The sequence below is a fragment of the Spinacia oleracea genome, chromosome 4 (genome assembly GCF_020520425.1).
Source record: "Spinacia oleracea cultivar Varoflay chromosome 4, BTI_SOV_V1, whole genome shotgun sequence".
Classification (NCBI taxonomy): Eukaryota; Viridiplantae; Streptophyta; class Magnoliopsida; order Caryophyllales; family Amaranthaceae; genus Spinacia; species Spinacia oleracea.
The window spans coordinates 78,782,265-78,805,359 of NC_079490.1; the positions used below are offsets into that span (position 1 = coordinate 78,782,265).

The 23,095-nt window shown below is 36.5% G+C and overlaps 1 protein-coding gene across 1 annotated transcript in view; it reads right to left on the reverse strand.

The window, feature by feature from the left end:
• LOC110791261 (phosphatidylinositol-3-phosphatase myotubularin-1) overlaps positions 1–23,095 on the reverse strand; it is a 42,812-nt gene that overhangs the window by 8,186 nt on the left and 11,531 nt on the right. Inside the window, exons 6-18 of the mRNA XM_021996017.2 lie at positions 20,624–20,673; positions 14,783–15,075; positions 14,618–14,691; positions 14,471–14,534; positions 14,316–14,381; positions 12,893–12,992; positions 12,686–12,799; positions 11,296–11,465; positions 9,971–10,055; positions 8,088–8,303; positions 6,915–6,974; positions 6,744–6,808; positions 2,651–2,930 (exon numbers count right to left, since the gene is read on the reverse strand). Coding sequence (XP_021851709.1) covers positions 2,651–2,930; positions 6,744–6,808; positions 6,915–6,974; positions 8,088–8,303; positions 9,971–10,055; positions 11,296–11,465; positions 12,686–12,799; positions 12,893–12,992; positions 14,316–14,381; positions 14,471–14,534; positions 14,618–14,691; positions 14,783–15,075; positions 20,624–20,673 — 1,637 coding nt within the window. The remainder of the gene's footprint in view (positions 1–2,650; positions 2,931–6,743; positions 6,809–6,914; positions 6,975–8,087; positions 8,304–9,970; positions 10,056–11,295; positions 11,466–12,685; positions 12,800–12,892; positions 12,993–14,315; positions 14,382–14,470; positions 14,535–14,617; positions 14,692–14,782; positions 15,076–20,623; positions 20,674–23,095) is intronic.

A 23,095-nucleotide genomic window follows, 5' to 3' on the forward strand; every position in this document is an offset into this window, starting at 1 on the left:
ATATCGATATATATTTTCTAAATATCAACTTTTTTATAATTTTTACTTATACATAATTCAAGATATTAAAAGTCAAAGTATGTGTTGGAAAGCGTAAAGTGAACCAGGGTGCAATATTTAAGGAACGGCCGAAGTATTTGAGATGCACTTGGAGAAAACCACCGTTTGAATGAGGGTTGAATTTTACAAGCTCCTAATGAATTCAATATATTGGAATGAACGCATTCAACTTGTGGATTCACCAACAAAAATATTTGAGAGGTTGGTAGACTACTGGAAAGAATTATTCACGGAAGAGCGCTCATGCTTGCTTCCCTTGCCTATCTAAATGAAGGTTGAGATTTTTGTATAGTTGTTGCATGAGACGAGTGAGGTATTCCATTCCAGTTGAGTGGCCATAAGTGTGATTCGCCTCTTAGAAAGGAATTTTCAAGGTGGTTAGTTTTAATAACTTAGCCAAAAATCTCATTCCTGAACTAAGATTTGCTTAAGCTATAAAACAAGCAAGAGCTATTTATTAATACTTTTGGTTTCTCTTTCTGCATTGAGGCCCATGAAAGAGGGGATCAGAATGGTACCCGAATCCATTTATGATCTCATCCCGAGGTATCTTATTGGGCAGGGAGATGCATTGGGAACCTAAAGACGCTTCCCGTCATCGGAACATGTTTCTTCTCGGAGGCGATTACACTGTGGCAAACATGTACGGTTTTAAAACTCTTCGGATATCATTCGAACATTTTATTATGTTCTTAATGGATCTATGGTCTTGTGGGCGAAAAGGTAGCATTTGATCAGTTCAAATATATTGGGTTTCCGGTTTTCATTTTTTTCTTTTCTTAACTTTAACAGGGGATTGTTGGGAAGTAAAGCTTGGAAAAAGGGCTAGTAACGGGAGCAATGGCCCATATACTTGTTTTGAGTTTGTGCGAACGCCCGCGACGGGCTCACCCGGTCTAATCGGGCGGAGGTCAGCGGTCCAATTTGCTTCATGGCTTATTTGCTTCCTTCGGAGATGCTTCATGTACAACCATTCTTATTGACTTATTAGTAAGATTAATTTTTTGTTTATTTATTCATGCTATCAAGGTGATTCCCTTTTCTATTATTAGGGGTTACATGTTGTTCATATTCTTGAGTTAAATATCTCATTACTCTATCTTAATGACATTGGTCTCGTATGACCTTTGGTTGTTAGAACTCGAGTCTTCCCCTTCCTTCTTCTTTTCTGAATTTGATGAGTCAATTTGTGGTTATTCTCCTTGTTTAAGGATATAACAACTCTTCATTTTCATGAGTTTATTGCTTTGATTATAATTTATCACTTTTGATCTTTGGACTTCTTAGAATGTTTGATTTTCACACTCATCCCCTATATATTATACCACTTCTTTGATGGGAATACAAAACAACATATATATGCTTTTCTCATTCTTTTGGGCATAAGTTTACATGGCTCCATCTCATCACCAAAAGTGTCTTTGTGTATTGAGTGGAACGAATAAGTGAATACAGTTGTGCATCCCAATTGCACCGAATCTCATTTTCAAGGCAGTGATTTCACAGAGCAACAATTTCCTAAATTTTCCTAAATTCGTTCTTATTCTTGTTCTAGTATTTTGTCTTGAAAACCCCATATTTACAACATTATGCTCTCAACTTTATGAGATATACGCCATGTTATGTTGATGCTAAGAACGGGAAAATGATGTAGGCAGAAAGAAGCTGATTTGAATAAACAAAATGAACTCTCAATATTTTTCTCTTAGAACCAGTAATAGAATTATTGGTTTCCTATCCTTCTCTATCCTTTAATCTACATTTTTCCTCAAGCTACTCTATTACAGAATTATAAATGCCAATCTAAGAGTATCCTTTGGAATGCTAAAAAGTATAATATAAAACCTTACATTTCAAACATTAGTTCACGATTCCTGGCATTGCAAAACTCTGGGGAAGCGACCCAATACTCTCCAAGTAGAAATCCTGTCACCGTGGCTCTAGAAACTAAGGAGATATTCCGAAATTTAGTTGTGACAAGAGATTAATTGTTACTCAACAATCAGGTCCCACCAATCCTAGGGAATCAATGGAACTAACAGCGTAGGAGGGGGGAATTGAGGGTTTTAATCCCAGGGAAAATGCCTCTGAATGTTTGCCCCACTTCGCCAAACCTCACACTTAGAAAACGAAGACATATAGAAGGCATATCTATCTCACTGATGGATTCGAGCATTTTCATCCTTATAGAAACTCAAGACTAGTCATGAACACATCTTCACCACCAGAAACAGAAACTTTATATTTGCATGTCCTATTGCCTCTGTATCTGTCCTCTAATCTCAGTTAATGCAGCCCATGGAGTTTTTCAACAAATGCAACCCCAAAGTACTTCACATTCTAAAACAAATAAAGCAATCTAGAATTTAAAGAGGCTTCTGTAGTTGTGCTCAGCATTTTCAGTCAAATTTATCATACGAACATACCCCCCCCCCCCCCCCCCAACCAACACATACGCACATTTAATTCTTAAAGCCACACACCTCCTAATAAGGCAAATAAGTTCACCAGTTTTCCTTCCTCGTCCCCATTAGATTGGGGTATTAAGCAGTAAAGTCATGATGATCATAAAGTACAAGAAATTAGTTACCTTATCCGATTCAGAGAACTTGTTAGCCATGCTTCTACATTTAGCATCAAGGTCCCCAGCCTCAACTTCTTTCGGACAAGCCCAACGAAGGTGGAACTGTGGCCATATTGTAGGAGCAAGAGCTGCAGCCGGAGGTAACAGTGGACCATCATGTTTAATCGGGTCATAAAAGAGATTGTAGTGCACATGTGATTGACCGTCACAGGAACGCAAATCAGCCAAGTAGCTCCATAAGCATCCACAAGCATCAGAAACTCTAGATTGTAACACTTCCCTTTCACTACAAGTAATAACGAAAATAATCGATTACTATTCTGATTTCATGGTTAGAACTAAGTGATCCTGAAGAACTCCATCCATTTTGCTAGTTTACGGAGACATTATATTTACTTGAATACTGCAAATCACACAAACTTCAGGTGGAAGTACTGTAAATAACATTAAAGTCCAGTGGAAATACATACTGCAATCACAAGCACGCCAAATCACTTTGGTATATGACAGAAATAGACCCAGAGTGCTATTATAAATCAGAATATCTCCTTTTTCCTAAGTTCCATTCACTTTCGTTTTTATCCATTTTTCTAAGTTATACTCACTTTTACATTATCCATTTATGTCAAACTTTTATTCATAATTTATCATCTCCCTCCCCACTTTATGAGACCTAATTATATTTATTGATTCTCTTACATCTCTATCATAAAAGAAAAAGTACCCATGAGTTGTACCCTTCTTGAGGCCTCTTTGGTTCAAGTTGCTATAGTAACTGAGTAGAACTCGGGAAAACGGGGGCAATTATTGATAAATTTTGTAATTTAACAGACTAGACATATTATTTCCTTGTCAACAAAGTTTGGAGAAGCTAAAAGATTCTCTTTTCAATTGTATAGATAAGGTTGCATACTTCAAAAAACCTCCCTATCCTGCTGTTAGCAGGGGACTCCTTAGACGCATTGGAATAATCATAATGTCACGCAGTGGTAAATAAATTCATTTCCTTTTTGCTGTTTACTCAGATGTCCTGAATTGTCCAAATATCAATTTGTTTCAGTGTTTCTTACATTATTTTCTACTCCATCAATTCCAAATTCTTTTTGAAGCTTGGATTGGTATAGAGTTTAAGAATAGTAGTTAGTTGTAGAATTTAGAGAAGAAGAAAAAAAAAGTGAGAAAATAAGCGGGAAGGAGCGAAAAAGGTGAAATAGGAAAAGTGCAACTCAAAAGTGCGAGCAAGATTTTGGGACACCCTGTAATGGAAAATCTAAAGAAGAATTTGGAATGGAAGGAGTGTCTCAATTAACATTTGCTGCTCCAAGGCCCAAGGGATTCGGTGTCTCCTTTATACAAGTTGAGAATAAATGATTACAGGGACCTATGAACTTCTGTAGGGAAAGAGCTTACATGATCAAATCTAGATATCATTCTCAAACGGTTCACAAGACATTAAACGGAAATCAGAAGTATTAAACCCAAACTTAGATCAGTACCGGACTTAGTTTTAAAAAGCGCGCTTTTTTGCGCTTAAAGCTCGAGCGACATACAAGAAGCACGCGCTTCCTAGCGCTTCAGTGCTTCCTAGCGCTTTTGCGCTTCTTGTAGTCTAGGCACATCAGACCCTTCTTTTTTAAAAACAATAAAGCCAAGTGACTCTAATCCATGGTGTAAAAACTAGCCCGAGTTAACTCGTATCGCCCGAGTTAACAAGGTTTTGGAGGTTGGCGATACGAGATATCCCGAGTTGTAAAGGTGTTTTTAAAAACGGCGAGATCTCCGCCAGTTCAACCGATCCGAACGAATTTTGTCCGCATTAAACGTTATAAACCTCACATCTACTCGGTTTTCAGTCGATTTCCCATGTTTTCGACAAAACGAAAGGGAAAAATGAAAGAAATGGAGAAACTCCATTGAAATAGAGTAGAGAACTCCATTTTCAAATCTAAAACAAGAGAGGAGAGAGAAGGTAGAGAAAGGAATTCATTTTAATTATGTCGCGTGTACGGTTTAGGGGAGGGGGACTAGGGTAGGTAGTGAATGGGGCTGACATGGGGTTTCTTTTTAAATTTCAAATTCCTACGCGACAACCGCGACACGGTCTGCGACTAACGCATCAGTTCCGTTACCGAGACTCCGCGACCGTGACCGATACCGCATTTTTTATCTATGCTCTAATCTTCTTTTTTAAAGCATCACGTGATTTCTTTTTTTTGAAAAGCGAATATTTGGGAAGTTTTTGAAAACCCTAGTGCAATTTTCTCCCGTAGCCGAATTTCTCTAGCCTTCTCGCCGGATTTCTCCCGTCGGATTCTGAATTTTTCTTTCATCGTTTTTTTTCCCATCTTTTCTTTACATATTTTCTGAACTTTTGAAATTTTATTATTTCTTTCCGGGTGCGCTTCGCCTACGAAAAGCGTGCGCTTTCACTTTGCGCTTAAGCTCCAGGGCTCTTTTGCGCTTCAGTGCGCTTCGCGCTTTTAAAAACTAAGGTACCGGATACTAATCACTCCCCCCACCCCTCTCCTATATCTTTGGAATTGAAATTTTCTCTGCACAATCTGGTGTCTGCTGTTGCCACCCCTTGCGCAACCGCCATCATGGAAGTACTCTCTCCAAATTGATTAACATCCCTATGGCCCATTCATTACCATTTTTTCCCAGTTTTCTGTTTTTTAGAAAACATAATAAATAAATAAAAAACGTCAAACCACAAAAAGTAGTTTTAAGTTCTTTGTTATTAGTTTTCAAAATCAATATCATTATTATAGGTATCGGTTTAAGTTCATGATTCGACCCTAAATCATATGACCTTCAAAATAAAAAACTGAGAACTAAGGGCGATACCGAATGGACCCTAAGCTTTCCAGTGTGTTTGGGAACATGACATAAGTGAGAAATACTTATTTCAATATTTCTATTTTATCACAAATTTACTAAAGGTTGGGGAATTTATTCAGTGGAATGAGGTGGGGATAGGATTATCAATCCCAAAAAGGGAGGGGCAGTTGTTTTTTCAAGGGGCATGAGATTGTTTGTGAGGATTGCAATGGGGACTAAAACCCCTTTAATGGCATCAAACAAAACCTATGAGGGGGCAGGTATAAGTGGGTGGGATTCCTTCAACTAATAATTCCCTCCCATCATGCCAAACAAGGGATAGGGACCATATTAATGAAATCCCACCCAGCAATTCCTCATCCTCAGACCACCCTTTTATCATCATAATTTCTATACCATAAACAAGCATCTAATATAAAGTACCCAAGCATACTGTCTTTCGTAGTATTCTTTCAATCAGTATTTCAATTTACAAACCCTTGGGTTCTTTAATAAAGAACCTCTAACTGAAAATTTGAATTAAACAACAGTGCCTGAGTGTGAGAGATTTGGTATCAGTGGCTGGGTGTTCTAAGAAAAACAGGTGTGAATTGTATGAATTCTATCTTTCACGTTTAATGTTTTCTATCCTCATTTAGTTTTAAGGTATAAAAAGTTTCAAAATAGACGAGTATCCCTCTCTATTCACATGGCCTCCTTTATTTGTGCCCCCTCCCCTTTGTAGCAATTAATATAGAATAGAGGAAGGATTTGTTATGCTCCGTAAGGATAATATTTCTGTAACTTTTTGTCTAATAGGACACTAAGCTTTTGTCGGTTCCATGGTTTAAAGAATCAATTACATTAGCAAAAGAAATTACCAAAAATTAAGTGAAAAGCTGCAAGTAATGGAGATCATATAGACAGAATTTTCATATATAAATTTTAAAATTGAAGACTGGTCTATTTTTGGAGACTACGCAAAAGTAGAAGTGCAGCTTACTTTGAAAGGAGTAGAATATCTGATACACAGACATTTGCCAATAAAAGAAAGCACAACAAGAAAAAATTAGAAATGAAGTTCTTTTGAATAAATTTATAAAATATGGGTGGCTGATTTTTGGGCAGTGCACAAACATAGATAACTTGATTAGCAGCTTTTTTCCTAAAGGGGTACTGGGATAGTATAAATGACAGCACAAACAGTAGTTAGTAGGGACATTTCAAAACAAGCCATGCTACTGTTCAGTCGTTGAAGATGCACAAGACTGAAGAATACCTATTACATAGGAAGTTTCCAAAGCGACAAGAGAGTACAGAATCCAAAAAATCAACCAAAAAGGCCTGCAATTGACAAGAAAAATAACAAATCAACCCTTCAACATTAGACTATAAAAATCTTTTAAGTATTTCATTATATACATGCGAAAGAACTGAAAAGGAAACCCACCGAAGAAAATTCAAAAGCGAAAGGATACATTCGCAATAACTGTGAAACACAATCGACCCACTGCAGCAAAGAAAGTCAAGAATTAGATAGCTACGATGCTTGCATAACAGCAGCATTGCCATCCTTTAGAATAGAACAACTGTTAAAAATGCAACAGAAATAAAAGGACATATACAGCACACAAGACGAGGGATAAAGCATGATATAATGGGGGAGGAGGAATCCTTGCTATAGGAATCATTTTGATATCATACTGCAGACAGGTGGGGCTGATTTTATCTCCCATTTTTAAACAAGTAACCCAACCAGTAGAAATTCATGGGTAGAGCCAAAAGTTTGAACTGGGCATATTGGGTCCTTAGCAATTCATGCGAGGATTGTTCATCATAATCTTTGCAAAATTTGAAATTCATGGTCAATGGAGGAACAAATTCTTAGCCAGCAAACAGGAACGAGGAAGAAAGGCAGAATGGTGTTCTCTAATGGGCAAATTCAACAAAAACTAACCAAAGATTGGAAAGGTTCTTTCTATTACACAAGCAAGATTAGCTGGATTAGCCCAGTATTTTTTTAAGCTGTCAAATAATCGCGTAAAGGAAATGCTTGAACCAACTATAGGCCGACAACTTCGATACACTCATTTTCGCCATAAAAGTCCAACATGCACTAATATATAACTTTGAATTGAAGAAACTCAAATTAATGAAAAAGAACAGATTTCTGAGCATATAAATATATAATATCAATATAGAATTACCAAACTGAAGTTCTATCGACCATGTTCCAACAAGCACCAAACAACTGAAACTTTATGACAACCTCAACAAACTCATTGTTTCAACATACTAAAACTTGCACAAGATGCCCTCCATCATTCTGAGCGCAAGAACGTGTTTTATCGGATGTGCACAGGCATCAAACAAAACAAAATAAGTGAAACCTACAGCCTTTATGAGATATCTTTCTTTAACCTATAACTGAAATGAACCAACAATTTTATTTTTTCCAAATGAGATAAGCCAAGAATCAGTAGAGAGACTGATTTCTTAAACATAACGAACTTTCGAAAGGGACAATGGAAAGGTACTCACGTTGTATCCACATGCAATTATAGCACAAAAATGTTCAAAATACAAACACCAGAGGTCTTGAGAGGAAGGGGAGCAGACTTACCTGCAAAAGGATAGGTGAATAACTGTGTGAACTTTGGGTGTGTGAAGAGCCTGATGGTTGTGTGAGCGGTGCAGGCTGCTGACGTATAGGAGATGAATGGAAACTACCAGTGGTAGACAGTTCTAGAGGCATATTTCCACTCCCGGATAAAGTTGGGAGACCAATACGATCAGAAAATGGATGACCAAAAGCAAGCCAATCCTTCTCAACAAGAGCCTGATGATAAAGGGCGAAAAAGGATATCACTTGTCAGACTCATATTTGTACAAAATCTTTGAAACATAAAGTACACTGAGCCTAAGTGTTGGTCTATGAATTCAACTCCTAAAACATTTATATTTTGACACAGGTCACTGAGACCCAAAAAGTTTCAACTTTTGGGCACATATCCTCCAATGTTAAATAAAGGAGGCTACACATGAACTCCACGGCATGTTTTTTGGCAAAGGGACCCAAGGCCACTAGCTGACATAAAGTGTATAACGCACAAATGCTTTACAAATGCTTTCTTTTTCCCTTCTTATTTTCCGTAAGGATGTCTAATACTTCTACTCACGTTCTTGTATGGGTTTGCTGGGGCCTGGGGCTCTAATAGCTTTTTCATTTTCTACACATATTGTTATTTAGAAAATACATTTCTATCGTTATTGTCTTATTGAAACTCATTGTAGTGCATCCGTGGGTCTTGGTTATCTTGATAGAGTGCACAAGTAAAGACTCCACTTTTTATAAAACTCTTTATATTACTTTTTCTTTGGTGGAAATATAGCAGTATCATAAGCTCAAAAGTCTGATAAAAGTTGTTATCAAGCAAATAAGATTCTGATGATTTTACATAAGCTTAACAAGTCGATGAATGACAAGTGCAAATTGTCGATAAGTGAAGTTTCTTTGAAGTGAGTCAGATCCTTGTTCGGTTGCCTCTGATAGGGTGATAAGGGCATGGGTTTCCATTCATATTTTGGTCCTGCTTACCTCAAGCTCTTATTTATAGTTGCAGGTCCTGTTTTATTTGTGCTGGTATTTTATTAAAAGGTTAGTCAGGTGGGTCGTGGATATTGCTATTGCAGATGCAAGTTAATGTTTATTCATCAGTGAAAAAGACTTTACTAATTACCCCAAAAGTGTACCAGGTGCTAATATGATTCAAGTGATTGTAAGTTCCACCAAACACACATTTATAACACTTCAATACTTTACACTAGTGACAAAAATAAGAGATTCTAGCAATTTCTAGAAGCCAACATATGAAGCAAGCTATAACGGTTACAAGTCTAACTACTTTAGTGATGATCCGTAATATCTAATACTGCAATTCAAAAGCTCGCAGCAAGTGTTAGTGAGGGGTTGCAGAAACAATTTCACTTAACCCATTGTATATCAGATTCATAATATGTAACGGCTATGCCCTTATAAATAGAAGTTGGACGAAAAGAGTGGAAGGGTCACCAGTAGTCTACTTCTGAGGATCTCCTTCCTTCCTAATCTTAGACAAGTTGTCTTAGAGTTTGCCACTCAGAGTAAAATGTCCTTACAAATCAGAAATGAGGTAAAAGCATCAAGTACTTCAATTTACAGACATGGAACAGCATCCGTTTCAACATATATTGATCTCAAGACTTGGCTAATCTTCGAGGTGAAACGTTAAATATACCACCAAAACAAAATAGCTTTACACCTTTATTTTGTCTTCTTTCCTGTAGTAATTGGTTAACGATGTTCCTAAATCTTTGATTTCACATTATCTCTTTTCTCCTATCTGCATATTTAGAAAGAAACTATACCGGTTCCAATAAACAAATTTAAACGTCAAAACAAGAACTTAATGATTCACGTGTATTCAATATATATAAAGCAGAAGCCTTAGAAATCCTCAGCATTACCTGAAAACCCTTGATTGTCCGATAGTAAGGATCAAGCAGCAAACTTGCTAGTGACACCAACTGAGTTGTTCTGTCCCAACCGTCACTGAAAAATTAACCACTTATTATCAAGATACCCGAGAAACCGATAGAAAGCAGACCAATACACACATAATTCACTCACCGCCATCTTACACAAGCAGCATTTACAGGCCATAAGCACATCGTGCAACCTCATATTTACAACTTGCGAAAAAAAACAATATGAAAGCCTGATAGTTTGTTTGTCTAGATAAACATGTTTTTACAAGTTTTAATAGCCTGTTTCAATGGCCACTTTTTCCAGGAAGTATAAACTATTTAATTTGGATCCTAGTCTTTTAAGGCTTTGTTTAGTTCAACTGAATTTGACTGAAATTGACTTATCTGAACTTGTCTTTACTGAAAAGAACTTATTTGTGTGTTAAATTGTCTGAAAAGAACTTATTTTTGCTGAACTTATCTAAACTGAACTTATTTGCATTAATTTTTGCTAAGATAAGTCAAAATAAGTTAAAATAAGTCGAAATAAACAGAGTCTAAGACCCTTAACAGAAAATATACTTAAACGCCAGACTTGAAAACTGAAGTAAGATTACCAAAACATTACACTTTATTACAGAACTCACTATGTTTAGAACCATTTAATGTAGAGATACGGAAAAAAGTAAAACTATGGAACTCTTTGAAAGGTAAAATTGTAGAAATCTATGTAAATATTTAATTTTCAGTTGCTCGATTTTGTCATTAACTCATTATGGATAATTTCACTAAATAATAGAGGATTTCTCAGACATAATCGTATTTTTTTATCTGCATTGTTTTCCACTCATCACTTTTGAAGGAGAAACTTATCAGGCAAAAAGTAGCTGTTGGCGTCACCCAGATTGATTTCGTTTTACTTTTCCATAGTCTTCTTTATCAACAACCAATCAAAAGCAAAAATTAAGGAGTTCCGCACTTTTAATCAATTTTACCCACATTTCCTCATTGTACTAAAGTTTTAAAAAAAGCTGCTTATGACAAAGAAAATGGTAGTGTATTTTGAAAATGAACATTTCACAAAATTTTGAATAGTGACAGTATTTATCACTAAAACAAAATCAACTGTGCCACTCAACATTAGTAACCATGTTCTAGGATGCTAAAATTCGGAAATGGTTAACATCCTTTTTGGACATTAAGCAATATGTTTCATGGAAAAATATGACAAATGACCAAATCAAAGACATAAGGAAGCTAGAAACAGCTTCCTGAATTCTTAAAAATTTGACAGAATGTTAGTGTAAAAATGGGAATTTCCAAACCTGCAATGAACAAGAACTGATGCAGATTCCTTTGCTATTCGTGCAGCAATCCAGGCAGCACCAGCTAAAACACCTTGGACATGTATTAACCACCCACTGTCACCAAGTGATGACACTGAAGTAGACATACTACTGAGATTACCACCACCCCAGGTTGATCCACCATGCCTCTGTCCAAAGAAAGTGTACAGCCTATAAGCTAACATAACCATAATCAACAAATACAAGACTGCAAATGTTTAAAACTCACGTCATGAACAAGCACATTCTCTTTGAGTCCACAAATTTTACGCGACTTTACAAGTGTATGTAATTAGATCATTCTAGCAACAGTTCAGGACTCCGAGTAAATAGTCAAAATTTATAATTCCAAGCAGTTATCTAAAAGGCGTATCTCATGTCGACCTAATATGGTCCAGAATAGGAGGCTGACAATGAGAGGAAAATAATATGACCCAACTTCTTTGTGCCCAAAATTATAAAATAAAAATAAACTCGCATCTAGGGTTTCACTCACAACTAGACGCTCTATATTTCACCTCCAGACCCCCCTATGCAAAACTTCTTTTCCATCAACATTTTGTTCGAAATTCCCCAAGATCAAACAAGGGCTTGAGTGTTGCCTGGAACTGCCAACACCCGCCATAGTGCCATACTATTTGTTGATGATGGATGAGCATTAGACAATTGCCAATTGCCACTGTCACACAGAAAAGAGGCCGCAAGGCTCTCACTTGGCATAGAGGAAGAGAGGAGAGAAAAGTTGAAGATATGACGACTAACGGCTGGCAGCTATAAAACTATGATGTAGATGAGATTTTCATTTGCACATGAAATTTTACTCCTTTGACCGACTTACAGTGGGATGAGTAGTACAAGCAAAAAGAAACACTACCCAATTAGGAGGAGAAAGCCCAAGCCAACAACGCCACTTGGATTGAGAGCCTAATTACACACCCCTTTGGATGACCTCATTCAACCAAAGGGTAAAGTGGGAATGAAATTTATACAATCCAAACCTCCATAAAGAATATGAGAGCCACAATTTCCTTTCCTTTTCTTTTCCTTCTATTAGTTTCATAAGGTAATAAAATATTATATTTGAGAGACAGGAAGGGAGTGCCGTCCATATACAAAAACAGGGACCCTCAATTTGTCATGAAGCAATTTATTTACAAAATATAGTTATTAATGATTGAAGTTATGCAATGGCAAATGTCAAAATAGAAACGTTCAACTAAAGATAAACAGAGGAACTATGATATAGAATGAGAAAATTTAGTAAGTGGTCAGATAATAAGGAATAGAGGCAGTCCAGTGAACAAAAAAAAAATTAGCAGAGATAATGTAGGTTTCATGCCAAGAAAGTAAACCCAAGATCAAATCTTACAAGATAGGAAGACATTCCATCGGATGAAGTGGTCCCATAAGTATCCAAATATTCTCTAAGACGGGATAGGCTGTCTCTCATGGCATGTATGTTGTCTATGCCAAAGAAAACTATCTGATCAAAGATTGTGCCAGCATCAGAAATAGGCAAGTGGGAGTATCAAAGAATTCATCCATTTAAAGAGGAGCAGGACATCTTGAGACGAACCTCTGACTGGAAGTAATTAGCAGCTGACTCAGAACCACCTCCCATTGCGCCATTTGCTAAAGCATTTTTCCTGGGTCTTGCATCAGCAATATATAACTTCCTAGTAGTCACATTCACACCTCAATCAAATTATAAAAAAGACAGACATGAAACATCCTACTTAAAATCATTATCTTTTGGTGAGTAATAAAGAATTATGTTAGAAAACCACCAATGGGGCGGAAGTATCTCAACCAGTGAATGACAGGAAGAAAGAGTGAGGGATCACTAAATACATAAGTTGACTTACAACAGCATACAAGCTAAGGGAAAACCATATTTTTTATCAATAAACTCAGTAACAGAAGGAAAGAAATGAGCAGCTCCTCATTATAGCATACAAAAGAATTCATTATCAAAGAATATACTTCCTAAATTCTTTAATTTATCACAACATTTGCAAGTAGATTGGTTGGCAGCTTGGCACAAATTTTAAGAATAAGTAAAAGTTTTTGTACCAAAAGAATCTTGTCATTAGGAAAAGAGAAGAGAGAAATAAAGTTCATTCCAAAAACAGAATGTGCAATAACTGCGAAACTTCCCAACATAGAAGTGTTGCGACAATCAAAGAACGAAGGAAGTATAGATCTTTCAGTCACCACACATCTCCCCAGTTGCATCCCATTGCCACCCCTATCAAAATTTTCTTATAAATTGATGACTAAGGGACTGGTTTAAGCAACGGAACTTCAATTCTGGGTCATGCACAGGCGTTCTCATTAACTCATTTTGGGTTTGTGTACGTTAACACAAATTTGTAACTCAAACTTTTCGACCCCATAGCTCTACGCCTCTATCTCTTCATCTATAAATCTGTGAGAGGCTAAAATATAATATCTTGTCTCCCTAAAATCAATATAAAAACTAATTTTGCCTAAAACACTTGATATTTTTGTAATTTTTCCTATTTCCAACAATTTGGAAGTTTCTTATGAAGTCAATATGAATCTCTTATTTGCATTTAACAATAGCTAATGTACCAAACAAATGAAGCAACTGATTCAACGGGTTGACCCTGAGTAAGATTGACACACCAATTTGTTCAATCAATTTTGGGTTCAAAATCCCTTTTTTCCATATTGGTTTTAACATCAAGACAGTTCTTAAGGTTTCCAATTATGACTTATCACATTCATCTAATATTATTTTTTACTTAACAACATAAAACAACGGTCATATGACTGAAATCAAAACTCAAGACATAAAAAAAGTTTGACAATTAAGATGGATTATTTCACCTGTAGGTTGTAAAGTTGACTAAAAGACGAAACTAAAGGCCAGAAACTGTGACCGGGAAACAAGGAAGACACGGGTAACATCTAATTCTAAGTACATTTATTAGAATTATTACAGAGAGATATCAATCATAGATAAGCAAACGCACCTTCTCCCCTCTTTTAAACTAGCAAACTGTGTGCAAAGTGCGGCCACTAGTTTTTCATCAGCATTGCTGTGGACAAAAAATAGCAACCATTTGTAGACTTCCAACAAAATTGAAGTTCATAACAACTTAAACCTATGAATCAAAACCAAGATTACCTCCTCATGTTCATCATGAGACCAACTAATGGCTGAGATGAGCGTGCTAGAACAGCTCCAGTTACTATGGTTTTACATGACTACAGTCAGAAAGAGACATCAAATACAAAGAGCAATGAAATAGTCTAAGTTATTGAGAATGCCTACCAGGATGGCACCATGAAATTACAGGCAGCCGACATCTAGCCCGGAAAGTTGAGGCCTGTAATACTTCTTCGTCACTAGAATTAACACCAAGATGAAATTTCACTGCCTTATAGAGAACACAATTTGTATTAAAGCCTAAACAAGGAAGTAGCCAATAATACTCACGTAATGGATTTCGGAAAAATCAAAGCGAATGGGTAAGTAGCACACAATGTGTAGTTGGAATTTATACTGCTTATTCTCCACCAATTATTGGACAATGCAAATGATCCTTCATCAATCATATCATCTGATGGCTGAATGTGGGAACGTATTCCAAGAAGCCGAAAATATTCATCTAACAGCCGAACCCTTGGATTATTGCCACTGTATTGAGAAGGACCACAAATAAAAGCATAAAGATCCCATAATCTTGTCGGTCTTGTACACCTCAGAAGTGCTTCGAACACTGCACGTCTCTGTCATATTTCGCAGTTCAGAAACCACATTAGAAGGGAGAAAAAAATCAGCACCAAGTCTCCTAGACAAGTCAAAGATGCAAAATTTATAATATGTAATCATAGGGTAATGTCACTGTGTGACAAGAGTTTTGTCCAGATATGTCTACTTCCCAAAATCCCACACAGCCACAAGTAGGTGACAAATATATTATAGTAACTACTCTTCTCTAACAGTCATGTTATACAATTAAGGCTCCATTCTATTCGACTTATTTTGTCTTATATTATCTGAACTTATCTGAACTTAAAAAAACTTATTTCTTTCTGATATAAACTTACTTGTGTTTGACTGAACTTATAATATCTGAACGTATCCGAACTTATTTTATCTGAAATAAGCCAAAATAAGTCCAACAAAACAGAGTCTAAGCCAAAAACCTCTTCAAATAAGTATTTTACTAGTTCCATAGAAGCCTATGAATTTAGAAGAATTTGTGGAATCATAAGCTGTCTATCAAGTACTATTGTTAGGAAATCAGATGTCAATGGAATATCCAAGAGTCTGAAGGACAAAGAGTCAGACTAACATGTGTGCCACATTTACCACAAGCATGACTTAAACACATTGTCCACTGCCAGATATCAAGTTAACAATGTTGCAAACTTGCAATCCTATCAAACTCGCCACGATACCTACACATAACGTGGAAGGAATCTGAAAATTACTCAATGGTAGAGCTCTAAGGACCCAATGTACAATATAATAGTTACATAAGCACGACCTATGTCACCCTGTACATAACCGAGTGTCCGATACATCAATTCCAAACCTTTCGGATAAAAGGACTATGTCCTAACTTTCAACCTGGTATGAGGTTATGGCATTGTCTAACTATATTTTATAACTTCCAAAAAAATTATGGCAGTAAAGCACAATGTTACACCTGTGAAATTATGCTTTTTGGCACTATACCTATTACCACAATTGCAACCGAAAAGGACCAGAAATGACGCAAAATTACCGACTAGGGTACTACGGCAATATGAAATCAAATTGTTTCCTTAAGAGGGAAAATTGTTGTTGATTGTTAGAGAATCATGTTTAGAGGTTGTCTCCCTCTATCTAGGTTGTATCCAGCATCAGTTCAACTCAATGTATACCCCTGTTTTGATGTATCAAAGTCTAATGCATAACTGTATCAAGGCGTCTCCTGTGTGACCGGTCACACCATCAACTTGATGGTGTCACGCGCGCGCGCAACTCCCTCGCGCAACTACTATGGAGAAGGTTATTGACTGGTTTTACTTGACTTTCTATGTTGGTGCTCCTTATACAGTGTATTCGCTGTTACTTTTATTGTTTCATTAAAGTTTCTTGAATTTCATGTTAGAGGTTCCTAGTATAGACTGGTGTTACTTAACTTTCTATGATGGTGTTACTTATACATTGTATAAAGGCGTGTCCTGTGTGACGCGCGCAGGCGACTCCCTCGCGCAACTATTATGGAGAAGGTTATTGACTGGTCTTACTTGACTTTCTATGTTGGTGTTACTTATACATTGTATCCGCTGTTACTTTTCTTGTTTCATTAAAGTTTCTTAGATTTCATGTTAGAGGTTCCTAGTATAGACTGGTGTTACTTGACATTCTATGCTGGTGCTACTTATACATTGTATTCGTTGTTACTTTTTTTGTTTATTGCAGTTCATGTTAGAGGTTCCTTGTATAGATTGGTGTTACTTGACTTTCTATGTTGATGTTACTTATAGAGTGTACTGTTTCTTACTTGTTTTATTGCAGTTTCTTCAATTTCACGTTAATGATTCCCTTCTATAGAATGGTGTTACTTATACATTGTATTCGCTGTTACTTTTCTTGTTTTATTGCAGTTTAATGTTAGAGGTTCCTTGTATAGACCGGTATTACTTGAATTTTTATGCTGGTGTTACCTATACATTGTATTTGATGATATTTTTCTTGTTTTATTGTAGTTTCTTCAATTTCATGTTAGAGGTTTATTGGTGTTACTTACACATTGTATTCGTTATTACTTTTCTTGTTTTATTGCATGTTCTTCAATTTCATGTTAGAGGTTCCTAGTATAGACGGTTGTTACTTGATTTTTTATGCTGGTGTTACTTTTAGTTATTGGAATTTCTTCAATTCATGTTAGAAGTTCTTTGTATACACCGGTGTTATTTGACTTTCTATGTCGATGTTACTTATACATTATATTGCCCGGTCAGATGCAGATTGGGCAGGTTGTCCCGATAGTTGTCGTTCCACCACTGGTTTTCTCGGAGGCAATCTCAATTCCTGGCGCTCGAAAAAACAACCCACTGTCTCCAAATCTTCCACAGAAGCAAAGTACCGCGTTGTTGCGTACACAGTACAGGTTGACTTTCTATGCCGGTGTTTATTTTCTATGATGTTACTTTTAAGGTTTCGTTAACCAACACGATGGGCTTATTTATAAGTGTGAACACGACACACCATCAAGTCGATGGTGTGGCTGGTCACATATAAGACTTGAGGTAAGTGTATTATCTACCAACCCATTTCACTTTTCATTAATTTGGGAACCAAATTTGTATCAGATGAGTGTTGTTAATTTAATTAAACAAATAACGCTGAGATGAAAGTCGTGTTACATCACGTTGGAGCTTTGACTTAGAAGAAAAAGAAAATCCAGCAATCTTAAATAATTTGTACTCTTCCCTCAAAAAATAATTTGTACTCCCTCGGGGTTTTTTTTTTTATAATGCATCACTTGTCTTTTATGGGTGTTTTTTCAATGCATCAATTCTACATTTGATAACTTTCTACCATATTTTATTATTTCTCTCTCTTTCATTAATCCCGAATCAAAATATCTTATTGTTTCTCTCTTTCATGGTCGCCACTTAAATAATTAAAAAAATTACCATCTCTCACATGCTATCACCATCATGGTCCCCATTAGGGGTGTTCATCGGTCCAAACCCGAATCGGACCGGACCAATCCAGACCGGACTGAAGACCGAAATTTTGATCACTCGAGACCCAAAGAAAAAACCAATTATGCTCGGACCGGACCCGGACCAGACCGGAAAAATCGGTCCAAAACCGGACCGGACCGGTTTGGATCGGTTGTAGACCTTCTATATATTTTTTATTTTTTCTAAAAAATATGGTAAAAAAGAAAAAATAATAAATAACAAAACAATTGTTTAAGGCTCTTTTTGGAAGCTAAAACTAGTGTGTTGCCCGAGCTATGCCTCGGGATGTTACTTTGAATAATATAAGTATGTTTGACTTTTTAAAAAGAAAAAAAAAACTTACGTAAAAGAAAATTGTTTTTATGTGTCGCAAACTTAGTTTTAAAAAGTGTGAAGCGCACTGAAGCGCAAAAGGGCCCTGGAGCTTAAGCGCAAAGCGAAAAGCAAAAGCGCACGCTTTTCGTAGGCGAAGCGCACCCGAAAAGAAATAATAAAATTTCAAAAGTTCAAAAATTATGGAGAAAATTGGAAAGAAAAGATGAAAAAAAAAGAGTAATCAAAACGATGAAAGAAAATTTCAGAATCCGACGGGGGAAATCCAGCTGGAAGGCTAGAGAAATCCGGCTACGGGAGAAAATTGCACTAGGGTTTTCAAAAACTTCCCAAATATTCGCTTTTTATAAAAAAGAAATCACGTGATACTTTAAAAAAGAAGATTAAGAGTCACGCGACTTTATTTTTTATAAAAAAGGAGGGTCTGATGTGCCCAGACTACAGGAAGCGCAAGAGCGCTAGGAAGCGCGGAAGCGCTAGGAAGCGCGCGCTTCTTGTATGTCGCTAGGCTTCGGCTAGCAGAAGCGTTTTGCTGTGAGCTTCCGAGCTTTAAGCGCAAAAAAGCGCGCTTTTTAAAACTAAGGTCGCAAATGGAAAAAATATATATTCAAAAACCACAAAATTAAAGTTGCTAGTTATTTCTTTAATAAAATTTAAAGTGTTATATAATTATTGCATCGTGATAAGAGTAGTAAAATTAATCAATCTCTTTGAAGTTAAGTATATTTATATAGAATAATAAAGCACAACAAATACATGGCTAAGTTGGTAAGACTTATTATTTATATACTTGTTGGTCACGTGTTCGAATCTTTGTATTAACATATTTTTGTTGTAACGATACTTGCTAAATATGTGACGTGGCATGGTTCTAGTGCTAAAACAGGGTGACACGTGGCACGTATACTTTATTATAAACGCCTTTTAATATATATATATAGATTAAATATATCACAATATTTTAATATTTACAACATATTAAAGGAGAGAATTAAATTTTAAAGTAATTTATATTATATTTTATTAAGGAAAAATCGGTCCGGTCCAAAATCGGGTTTTGGACCAGACCGGACCGAAAACCGGAAATTAATATATCTCGACCCGGAGACCGGACCGATTGCCTTCGGTCCGGTCCGAGTCGGTCCGGTCTATTTTTCGGTCCGGACCAATTTTTGCACACCCCTAGTCCCCATTGTTGTTGTTCTTTAAAGAATAAATTATTATTTGTCCACTTGCCCCATTTAATAACAATTTTGCATGACCTCCTAAAATTATGTGCCCATGCAAGTGATGCATTTTAATAAAAACAGAGGGAGTATTTCATAAATAATAGACATAGTTACCAACCATCGATACTAATTTTGTGGCAATTGACACATTAGGTACAGTATAATGAAACACTTTTCATCTCATATACTTCCTCTATTTTTTTTTCCCAGATAGGAAGTCCATTATTCTCCCTATTATTGCTACGCACCGATACACGATATGTTTTGCCCTTTTGGGTTATGAATTGACATCCTCTCGCGGACTTTGCCCTTTTATGGAAGTTCACTATTAATTGTTGCACGTGTGCTTTAGTCTTTCTCTCTCTTACCTTTATACATACTCTCTTTCCCTTGATCCTCCCTCTTTCTTAACTTTTAGTTGCCTTAATATGTGTGTACAAGGTAGATCTAGCACTTAAAAAATAACAGAGGAAGTATTGATTAGCAATAGAACAACTCAGTGCAAAAGAAGGGTGGGAACATCACAAAATTTAAATCTGTATTTCACCAATTCAACATATAACTTTAGTTTTGGAGCATGTCAGCAAACCTACCCAAAACATAAAGAAAAACTACTTCCTCCATTCCAATATATTACACTATTTACCTTATAAGGATCTTTCACAAAAATTGCATCATTTCCATTACAGGAAATAAAATAGTTGCTTTTGCACCACAAATATCCAGTATACCCTTACATATTAACTCTTCTTGATTTATTTAATGCTTGCAATCACATGGGCACGTTTGTATTTTTGTCTTTCTCTCTCTTCTTTTTACCCACTACTAGAATTCTTTGGCATAACCTACATGGTGCAATAATACTGGGAACGGAAGAAGTATTATAATTTGGTCTTGGATATAGGTGATAACATATTACAAAACTATGCCTGAAGGAAGAGTGTCAACAAACAGGAATACCTCATCAATAAAATACATGTATTAGGAGAATTGAATTCATCCACAAAGTGGTTCATACAAATTACCTGCTTTGTTTTAGCTCGGAATCCAAATACTATAATCCTTAAATCCTTGCCTGTAAAGATGAACGAATGAAGAAACATTAAAACCTTAATGAGGTATATGAAATGACAAGTAACTTGTTACTATTAACATCCCTTAGAGTAAAATATGAGTATAGTCGATATAAAATATGTCGTGCACAATGTTATCTAATTTTCCCTCCATGAACTGCAACCTGAAAAGGTGAATTAAAATGCGAAAGTGGTACGCTTGTGGCCAAATTTAACAAAACTAGGTGGCGGATTGTGTTCCCATACCCAATCTCATACCGCAAATTAGGTAATATTTGTCATCCAAGGTCATTATAAGAAATCCCAGCCATATATGATAACCACCATAAAACAAAGGCTTCAGTTATCACTTATCCACCTAGATCCTTCAACATCTATTTTCCTTGTCTTAACACCTTTAAACTATTACTCCTTCTGCACTTTAAAAAGAGATATACTTTGACCGGCACATAGTTTTAGGAGAGTGAGTTAAATTTATTAAAATAAGATGAAAGTAGAGTAGTGGATGAATTATTTATTATACTAAAAAGATGATATGAGTAAGTGTAGGGACCACAAAAAAGAGAGAAATATTATTATAATGGAAGTGGGGACCAAAACATGTCAAAAAAGGAAAGTGTATCTCTTTTTAGAATACGGCCGTTTAAGGAAAGTGTGTCTCTTTTCAAAATACGGAGGGAGTACTCGATTTGATTTGATTTTTGAAAAGGTTCATAAACTGACACTATTCCCAAAAGCAATATTTCCAAAAGCACGATTTTAAAGGATGACACAACAAGAAACTTTGCTACAAGGATTCAATAAGTTAACCTTGTGGTTAAGGCAAGGTATCCAGTTAAGTTAGGTTCTAGGTCCAATAATCCCCTAGTACATTGTGTGTATGTGTGTGCGCGCGCAACGCACCATAGAAGTTGGGATGGAGTGAGTGTGATGAACTGACGATTTTTTAAAAGAAAATTAATTGCATGGATTATATTAATTTGCTTGATGGATGAAAAACACAAAAGGGGATACAAAAGTAGTGACTTGAGGTTACCAATCTCCAAATTTAGGGACTTGAGGTCACGACTCTCCAAAGCCTAAGCTTTACCAAATTCTCAACATCCTCTCGTAACCTAATGTGCCTTATTTATAACCATTCTACTACACTTACCTAATTTGTCTTCTACCTAATATTACTCACTACCTAGTATGCCCTTCCCTTACACTTGGTTCATTACAATACCGGACCCCTAAACGTCCACCTTGTCTCCTCAAGGTGGATAATAGTCGGCACTAGATTCTCGGCCTCGACAACGCGGATCAACGATGTTCAAGCTCCTGTTTGTTGGGTACTGCAGCCTTTCATGGAAGAGTATAAGGTTGTCATGTGGTGAAAGTAAGGTGAGAGAAGAGTCATCTGATTGCAAGGATTTGGGTTGGGAAAATTAGAAAGGAAATTTGGGATAAAAATAAAAGGTAAGGTAGAGAATCCAGGTCTCGAACATTGGATATGATTGATGTTGGGTTGGATCATGAACCATTGGTTGGAGAAGTAGTGGTTCAGTGGTGGCTTTCTTTTGTAAAGGTAAATAAGGCTCTTAAATGGGTCAATCCACTAAATTAATTGGGTTGGCCTGTAGCTCTTCCCTTTCCTCGGCAAATTTCCTTAGTTTTGTCAATCATGTATTCATGTTATCCTTTGGTCCATTTATCAATATGCCCTTACTAACATATTCTAGAATTTTCTTCCCATTCCCCTCCAAGACACGTGACTTCCTCTTCTCACTTCCTCTTCTCTTCTGATTTGTTGTGTCATCACTTTGTAGAATTACGAAATACGAAATTACCCTCAACTTCTGCATATTATAAATCTATCTTCTTCCCCAAGCCAAAGGAAAAATCTTCGAAGCTTCTTCTACACTTCATAACTAGACATTTCTGCAACAATGACCCTCGTGAGCTACACCCTACACCGCCGCTCAATCTTTCACTGGAGAAGTTTGAATCGTCGCCGGTATTTAAGCCTAAAAATTCTCCAGGTCCACCACCTGATCCACTTGCTTCAAATCCACCTTTATCGACATTTCTTCCACCACTGTGGTTATTGCAGGCGACAATGATTTTCCATCCATTAATGTCTCCTCCAACTTGACCACCAGCAAAATCGCACCCAACTCAAACTCGAACTCGACCTCCACCAGTAAACCCACCGAAAAAATCCCCATACCTTATTTCCTCCATATCTGATGTTACTAGCGCCGCCTTTGCCGGTAACGTGAAGACTCCATCGTAAGAAGGTTATCGAACTCTTTCTCACATTAAGTTTGAAAGTCATTATTGATAGTTTGAACCTCTTTCATTTTCACCTCCTTTCTTTCTTCTAGCACTGGATCTTTCTCCTCTTTCTGGTTGCCAGACCTTCTAGTGGCGTCCTTCTAGTGG